The sequence below is a fragment of the Piliocolobus tephrosceles genome, chromosome 6 (assembly GCF_002776525.5).
Source record: "Piliocolobus tephrosceles isolate RC106 chromosome 6, ASM277652v3, whole genome shotgun sequence".
In the NCBI taxonomy this organism is placed as follows: domain Eukaryota; kingdom Metazoa; phylum Chordata; class Mammalia; order Primates; family Cercopithecidae; genus Piliocolobus; species Piliocolobus tephrosceles.
The window spans coordinates 4,225,893-4,234,822 of record NC_045439.1 but is presented as its reverse complement, the minus strand read 5'-3'; the positions used below and the strand labels follow the sequence as shown (position 1 = coordinate 4,234,822).

The 8,930-nt window shown below is 48.6% G+C and overlaps 1 protein-coding gene across 3 annotated transcripts in view; it reads left to right on the top strand.

Moving 5' to 3' along the window:
* ZNF839 (zinc finger protein 839) overlaps nt 1-8,930 on the top strand; it is a 30,383-nt gene that overhangs the window by 14,673 nt on the left and 6,780 nt on the right. For 2 of the 3 annotated variants that reach the window (XM_023205659.1, XM_023205657.2), the window contains exons 3-5: nt 3,554-3,778; nt 6,478-6,570; nt 7,602-7,751. In XM_023205659.1, coding sequence (XP_023061427.1) covers nt 3,554-3,778; nt 6,478-6,570; nt 7,602-7,751 — 468 coding nt within the window. The remainder of the gene's footprint in view (nt 1-3,553; nt 3,779-6,477; nt 6,571-7,601; nt 7,752-8,930) is intronic. The other variant, XM_023205658.2, reaches the window with a different exon arrangement.

The following is an 8,930-nucleotide window of genomic DNA, read 5'->3' as shown; positions in this document are numbered from 1 at the left end:
ATGGAGTCTCACTCTGTCACCCAGGCTGGAGTGCAATGGCATGATCTGGCTCACTGCAACCTCCAAGCGATTCAAGCGATTCTCCTGCCTCAGCCTCCCGAGTAGCAGGAATTACAGGCATGCACCACCATGCCCAGCTAATTTTTTTGTGTGTATTTTTAGTAGAGATGGGGTTTTACCATGACGGCCAAGCTGGTTTTGAACTCCTGACCTCAAGTGATCTGCCTGCCTCGGTCTCCCAAAGTGCTAGGATTACAGGTGTGAGCCACTGCGCCTGGCCTCAGATTTTCTACTTCTTTGTGATTTAGTTTTGGCAGGTTTTGTGTATGTAGGAATTTGTCCATTTCATTTAGGTTATTCATGTTGTACAGTAGTTTGTAGTATTTAGTATTCTATTATAATTCTCTCTTTTTATTATTTTTTATTTATTTATTTTTTGAGGCGGAGTTTTGCTCTTGTTGCCCAGGCTGGAGTGCAATGGCATGATCTCGGCTCACTGCAATCTCTGCCTCCCAGGTTCAAGGGATTCTCTTGCCTCAGCCTCCCTAGTAGCTGAGATTACAGGCACCTGCCACCATGCCAAGCTAATTTTTGTATTTTTAGTAGAAACGGGGTTTCACTATGTTGGCCAGGCTAGTCTTGAACTCATGACCTCAGGCAATCCACCTGCCTCAGTTCCCCAAAGTGCTGGCATTACAGGCGTGAGCCACCGCTCTCAGCTCTTTTTTTTTTTTTTTTTTTTGAGACAGAGTCTTGCTCTGTCACCCAGGCTGGAGTGCTGTGGCCGGATCTCAGCTCACTGCAAGCTCGGCCTCCCGGGTTCACGCCATTCTCCTGCCTCAGCCTCCCGAGTAGCTGGGACTACAGGCGCCGCTACCTCGCCCGGCTAGTTTTTTTTGTAGTTTTTAGTAGAGACGGGGTTTCACCGTGTTAGCCAGGATGGTCTCGATCTCCTGACCTCCTGATCCGCCCGTCTCGGCCTCCCAAAGTGCTGGGATTACAGGCTTGAGCCACCGCGCCCGGCCTCTTTTTTTTTTTTTTTGAGATAGACTCTCACTCTGTTGCCCTGGCTAGAGTGCAGTGGTGTGATTTCAGCTCATTGCAACCTCCACCTCCTGGGTTCAAGTGATTCTTCTGCCTCAGCCTTTAGGCGTGTACCACCACACCTGGCCAATTTTTGTAATTTTAATAGAGACAGGGTTTCACCATGTTGTCCAGGCTGGTCTCAAACTCCTGACCTCAGGGGATCTACCCGCCTCGGCCTCCCAAAGTGCTGGGATAAAAGGCATGAGCCACTGGCGTGCCTGGCCTTTATTTTATTTTTCTACGTTATTATTCCTATTTTCAGAGGAGGAAATTGTCAGGGAATGAGGAAATAGGACCTGAAGACAAGGTCAGATCTAGGGTTCTCTTCAAAAGCCATGCAGATGCATGGAGACAGAAAGTAGACCGGTGGCTGCCAGGGCCTGTCGGGAGGGAGGAAGGAGGAGTGACTGCTCATGGGTCCGGTCTCTTTCTGAGCTGATGAAACTGTCCTGGAATTAGATAGTGGTGATGGTTGCACAATTTCACGAATCTATTATGGCCACTGAATTATATACTTTCAAAGGATGAATTTTATGGTATTTTAAGTCTATCCAGTAAAATAATTTAAAAGTTTTAAAAGTCATGGATAAGTAATGAATTAGGAACAAAATTCAGGTTAGGTTTTAAGATGACAGTCACATCAGAGAAGTCTTTTTTTTTTTTTTTTTTTTGAGACAGAGTTTCCCTCTTGTCGCCCAGGCTGGAGTGCAGTGGCATGATCTTGGCTCACTGCAACCTCTGCCTCCCAGGTTCAAGTGATTCTCCTGCCTTTGCCTCCCAAGTAGCTGGAATTACAGGCTTTTGCCGCCACACCCAGCTATTTTTTTGTATTTTTTAGTGGAGATGGGGTTTCACCATGTTGTCCAGGCTGGTCTTGAACTCCTGAGCTCAGGTGATCCGCTCGTCTTGGCCTCCCAAAGTGCTGGGATCACAGGCTTGAGCCACCGCCCCCGGCTCCAGGGAAGTCTTTTGTTTCATTTGGTCAACATCCCAGGGTTACAGTTTGCTACCCCAGATTTAGAGGCTAGCTAATATTTAAAAAAAATTTTTTTTTAATTTCCTCTGTCATAGTGTTGCAACCATGGTTCACTGCTGCTTCAATCTCCAGGGCTCAAAATTCTGGGCTCAAGGAGTCCTCCCACTTCAGCCTCCCAAGTAGCTGGGATTGCAGAACACACCACCAGGCCTGGCTAGTTTTTGTATGTTTGTAGAGACAGGGTTTTACCATGTTGTAGAGGCTGGTCTCAAACTTCTGGGCTCAAGCAGTCTTCTTGCCTCGGCCTCTCAAAGTGCTGGGATTACAGGCATGAGCCACTGTGCCTGGCCAATGTTTTCTTAACTTAATTTTTTTTTGTAGAGATGGAGTCTCACTATATTGCCCAGGCTGGCCTCCAACTTGTGGGCTCAAGTGATCCTCCTGCCTTGGCCTCCCAAAGTGCTGGGATTACAGGGGTAAGCCAGTGCACCCAGCCTGCCTAGCTAATATTGATCCTGTGTCCAACAGGGATTTTGTTGGGAACATTTAAGATGCATTGATTATAGTTAATATTTCTTGATTATGTGAAGAAGAAATAATTTAGCAAGTTCATTGCTTTTGACTTGACATTTTTCTGCTTTAAGGCTTTCATGGCAGGAAAGGAGGGAGTGCAGCAAGAGTTGAAAAACTACCTATTTGGTACTATGTTCACTACTTGGGCAACTGGATCATTAGAAGCCCAGACCTCAGCATGATACAGTATACCCATGTAACACACCTGCACATGCACCTCCAAATCCAAAATTTAAACAAACAGGTTTTTTTTTTTTTTTTGAGACGGAGTCTCGCTCTGTCGCCCAGGCTGGAGTGCAGTGGCCGGATCTCAGCTCACTGCAAGCTCCGCCTCCCGGGTTTACGCCATTCTCCTGCCTCAGCCTCCTGAGTAGCTGGGACTATAGGCGCCCGCCACCTCGCCTGGCTAGTTTTTTGTATTTTTTAGTAGAGACGGGGTTTCACCATGTTAGCCAGGATGGTCTCGATCTCCTAACCTCGTGATCCACCTGTCTCGGCCTCCCAAAGTGCTGGGATTACAGGCTTGAGCCACCGCGCCCGGCCTTTTTCTTTTTTTTTTTTGAGACAGAGTTTTTTACTCTGTCGCCCAGGTTGGAGTGCAGGGGTGCGATCTCGGCTCACTGCAGCCTCTGCCTCCTGGGTTCAAGTGATTATCCTGCTTCAGCCTCCCAAGTAGCCAGGACTACAGGCACACGCCACCATGCCTGGCTAATTTTTTGTATTTTTAGTAGAGATGGAGTTTCACCATGCTGGCCAGGTTAGTCTCAAACTCCTAACCTCAAATGATCCATCCGCCTCAGACTCCCAAAGTGCTGGGATTTCAGGCGTGAGCCACTGCACCCAGCCACTAAAAGGTTTTTATGGGGTATATAAAGCATGCTTGTTTTATTTTGTTTTTGGGTGTGCAACACTGTCTAGAATGGTCAGTCTGTAGACATTGAAGAGACATTGCCATCTGAACCGGAAAATGGAGCTCTTTTGGGATCAGAGAGATACCAAGGACCTAGAAGAGTTGTATGCTCAGAGGCCCCTGCAGAGTCCCGCACAGCCGTCCTCCAGCAGAGAAGAGCCGCTCAGCTGCCTGGTGGCCCTGCTGCGGCAGGGGAGCAGAGGGCGTCGCCAAGCAAAGCCAGGCTCAAGGAGGTACCTCACTCTTACAACCCTGGGCTTGAAAACCGTGTCTTTAGCATGATATGTGGCAATTCACTATTAGTTTCTGAATCACCTAAACCGTTCACCTGAAATGTCATTGCATTAAGTGTGTGATGAAGCCAAGGGCAGTAATATCTGAACTAATTCATACTCTTACCGTTTAAAGTGACTATATGGCCTTTGGTGTAACTCAAAAACTGCTTGACTTGATAAGTTGATAATTATAACCTGCGTTTATATGGAGGCAGTTTGGAAAACAATGGAAATGGTTTTCAGAACCATTATTATTTTTTTTTTGAGATGGAGTCTTACACTGTCGCCCAGGCTGGAGTGCAGCGGTGCGATCCCAGCTCACTGCAACCTCCACCTCCCGGGTTCAAGCGATTCTCCTTCCTTAGCCTCCTGGGTAGCTTGGATTACAGGCGCCTGCCAGCCACACCTGGCTAATTTTTGTATTTTTAGTAGAAATAGGGTTTTACCATTGTTGGTCAGGCTGGTCTCAAACTCCTGACCTTGTGATCTGCCCGCCTTGGCCTCCCAAAGTGCTGGGATTACAGGCGTGAGCCACCGCGCCCGGCCTTCAGAACCATTCTTAACTTACAGATGATAATTTCTCCAGAAATGGATATTAATTTGTACATTGACTGGGTGTCCATCAATTATCAGTCCCTGTTCTAGGGATGGAGGGACAGTGTGTACCAGACAGACAGGGCCTGCTCTTGGGGAAGAAAGAGGGCAGTGAAACCAGTCACCTGACAAAACTGTCAGTTGAGGCTGGGTGCGGTGGCTCATGCCTGTAATCCCAGCACTTTGGGAGGCCAAGGCAGGCAGATCACCCGAGGTCAGGAGTTCGAGACCAGCCTGGACAACATGGTGAAAACCCTTACCTACTAAAAATACAAAAATTAGCTGGGCGTGGTGGTGGATGCCTGTAATCCCAGCCACTCAGGAGGCTGAGGCAGGAGAATCGCTTGAACCCAGGAGGCGGAGGTTGCAGCGAGCCGAGATCGTGCCACTGCACTCCGGCCTGGGCGACAAGGACGAGACTTCATCTCAAAAAAAAGAAAAAAAGAAAAGAAAAGTGTCGTTTGAACCTGAGTGTTAAGCAGAAAATGGCGGAGTTTCCTTGTCTCCTGTTGTTAAGCTCCCACAGAATTTAGGTCAGGCCACGGCAAGGTCATATCCCACATTCCCACCTTCTCCCACTTCCTGTGGAGTTGAAAGTCAGCTGGTCACTTCTTTCAAAGGGTTTTTGAAAGTCTTAATTAAACATTTTTGTCTTACAATGAAAATATTTTTCTGTAACTTTTCTGCTTGTTTTGCAAGCATCTGTGGCCCTTCCAGCCCTTTGTAGCTCCTACTCAATCTCTCGCTGTCTCCTTAAATGCCAATCTTTTTTTATTTTTATTTTTATTTTTTGAGAGAGGGTCTTGTTTTGTCACCCAGGAGTACAGTGGCTCAATCATGGCTCACTGCAGCCTCCACCTCCCAGGCTCAATTGATCTTCCTGCATCAGCCTCCTGAGTAGCTGGGCCCACAGGCGCACACCACCACACCCAGCTAATTTTTTATTTTTTTTTAGAGATAGGGTCTCATTATGTTGTCCAAGCTGGTCTTGAACTCCTAGCCTGAAGCAGTCGTCCTGGCTTGGCCTCCCAAATTGCGGGGATTACAGGTGTGAGCCACTGCGTCTGGCCTTCTAAGCACTGATCTTGTGACCTCTCCGGACCTCACAAGACTTCCTATTTCTAGGACTTCCTCAGCTTCCCCCTCAATTAATTGCTTCCCTGGGAATCTCACCATCCTCCTGGTTTCCCAGGCCTTCTTCCCTCTGCAGACTCCCACGCTTCCTGTTCAGACCTCTCTCTGGTGCCTCAGATCTCTTCACTGAAACATCTTCACCTGGCTGTCCTGTGAACCCCTCCGCCTTTCATGTCTGAGCAGAGCAGAGCCCACAGGCTGGCTTCCTGTCCACCCCTGCATTGTCAGGGGCCGCTTCGCCTACCCCAGGCTCAAGCTGGGAACCCAGAGCCATTCTTGACTTTCTCCTTCACTCACTGCTCCCCATGTCCTATGGTCGCTAAGCCTGGAGGACTGTGCCTTCCCCTCATATCCCTCCACTGCCACCCACATCCCTGTTCTTACCTGAGTCCTCATCTTTTCCTGCCTGTGCTTTGGGGGTAGTCTTGACTGCCTGCCAGGCTTCCAGGCCTGCCCCATCCTCTGCACCACCACCCGAGGCACCTTCTGAAAACCTCCCTCCACAGCTGCTTGAAGAAGGGAACCCAAACCCCTTGGCCCCTCTCAGCCTGGGCCTGGGTTGCCTGTCAGCCCCTCTGACCTGTCTGTTTCCAGCCACCGCCTCCAGCTGTGCTGTCCCCTCACCTGCGGCACAGCCTAGGTGAGTCCTGGAGGCCAGGATACACATCTTCTTATCACCGTGCCCTTATTCCAGCGCCTGTGCCCAGGACAGTGCCCAGAGCTTGTCGTGGGGAACCCAGAATGGATCATAGCACTTCATTAAGGAGCAAAAAAGTGAAATAGTTAATAAAGCAGAATGTTTAGAGTTACTTGGTGACTGAAAATTTTCGAGAACTTTCTGGTTTTTATGTTGTATGTTGCACCAACTTGTTGGCTATTGGGAAATTCTTGTGGGACATTCAAAGGCATGAAATGCTTTCCCTTGGTAGTTCCTCCAGCAGTGTGACCCGGAGGATCTGGTGGAATTGGCTCTACCTCAACTGGCTCAGGTTGTGACAGTGTATGAGTTTCTTCTGATGAAGGTGAGTACTCTTAGTGTTTCTAAATATAGCAGGATGATTAGAAGTTATTTAGAAATAATATTATTTATTACTTATTTTTCAATAGCCTGCATAGTTGTTTAATTTTATTTTTGAGGCAGGGTCTTGCTCTGTCGCCCAGCTGGAGTGCAGTGGTGCCATCATAGCTCACTGCAGCCTCAAACTGCTGGGCTCAAGCAGTCCTCCCACCTCAGCCTTCCAAGTAGCTGGGACTACAGGCACACACCATCATACCCGGCTAATTTTTAATTTATTAAAAAATTGTTTTTTGTAGAGATGGGGTCTAGCTTTCTTGCCCAGGCTGGTCTCAAACTCCTGGCCTCAGGTAATCCTCCTACCTTGGCCTCCCAAGGAGATGGGATTATAGGTGTGAGCCACCGTGCCCAGCTCATAGTCATTTTGGAAAGAGCCTGGCCATTTGGAATCGTTTTCCTTTTCCAGGACAGCTGAAGTGAGCCTGTTGGTCACACACCGTGCCTGGTGTGGGGGCTGCTGCCTGGGTAGTTGGGTGTCTCAGGCAGGTGCCCGTCCACTCCCTTGACTTTTAACTTGGTACGGGAGGAATGGAAGTGGCAGCCATCCATCCTGGGCTCTCCTGGAGCCCACTCGCCCCAGCTGGCCTCTTCTGCCTGAGGCTCTGCTCCCTCTGATCCCACTCTGAGGCTACAGCCCAGGCTGCCTATGCCCCACACTCCCTCCGGAGCTGACAGCCCAGCCGGGGCTCAGGGCCTTTCTGCCTTCCTTTCCCACCCTGTCCCAGAGCTCACCCGTGCCCTACGTGGCCCCAACCCAAGGCTTGTTTGTTTCTTGGCCTGTTCCTCCCATGCCCATCCTGGCTTCCCTACGCCATGCAGGGCACACAGTAGGTGCTCACTGGGGACTGAAGGAAGCGTACACCACTGAGTGGCTGCTGAGGGGGTAAGGAACTGAAACTTTGTTTAGATTTTCTTCTGTATTTTCCATATCAGTGCCTCGAGTTTAAACTCTTTTTTTTGGTCTTTATCTTCACTAAGGTTGGAAAAGATCATCTAGCAAAGCCTTTTTTCCCAGCTATATATAAGGAATTTGAAGAGTTGCATAAAATGGTTAAGAAAATGTGCCAAGATTACCTCAGTAGTTCTGGTCTGTGTTCCCAGGAGACCCTGGAAATAAACAATGATAAGGTAACAATCTCGCATGGTAGAAAGGGTTTTGCTCGTAGTTAGCCAAAAGAAAGAAGGGCCAGGTGCAGTGGCTTATGCTTGTAGTCCCAGCACTTTGGGAAACTGAGGCGGGTGGATCATTTGAGGTCAGAGTTCGAGACCAGCCTGGCCAACATGACAAAACTCAGTCTCTACTAAAAATACAAAAATTAGCTGGGCGTGGTGGCACATGCCTCTAATTCCAGTTATTTGGGAAGCTGAGGCACAAGAATCATTTGAACCTAGTAGGTGGAGGTTGCAGTGACCAAGTAACTCTAAACATTCTGCTTTATTAACTATTTCACTTTTTTGCTCCTTAATGAGATTGCACCATTGCACTCCAGCCTGGTTGACAGAGTGAGACTCTGTCTCCAAAAAAAACAACAACAACAACAAAAAAAAACACAAAAAACTTCACGTATGAAGGAGAATGTTTTTAGTAATAACATTTTCCTGTTCTACCTCATTTTAGTTTTTCCCATCAAGTGAATTTTTTTTTCTTTTTGTTTTTTTTTTTTTAGGAGATAGAGTCTTGCTCTGTCGCCCAGGCTAGAGTACAGTGGTGCGATCTCAGCTCACCGTAACCTCTGCCTCCCAGGTGCAAGCAATTCTCCTGCCTCTGCCTCCTGAGTAGCTGGGATTAGAGGCGCACAACACCACGTCTGGCTGATTTATTGTATTTTAGTAGAGACAGGGTTTCACCGTGTTGCCCAGGCTAGTCTGAAATTCCTGAGCTCAGGCAGTCTGCCTGCTTCGGCCTCCCAAAGTGCTAGGATTACAGGTGTGAGCCACGGCACCCGGCCCTCAATTTTTTTTTCTTAAACCAATAAATGCTGTTCCAGAAAACTCAAAAATGAAGATAAGCTAAAAGAAAATGGAAAACACGGCCGGGCGCGGTGGCTCAAGCCTGTAATCCCGGCACTTTGGGAGGCCGAGACGGGCGGATCACGAGGTCAGGAGATCGAGACCATCCTGGCTAACACCGTGAAACCCCGCCTCTACTAAAAAATACAAAAAACTAGCCGGGCGAGGTGGCGGGCGCCTGTAGTCCCGGCTACTCGGGAGGCTGAGGCAAGAGAATGGCGTGAACCCGGGAGGCGGAGCTTGCAGTGAGCTGAGATCCGGCCACTGCACTCCAGCCTGGGTGACAGAGCGAGACTC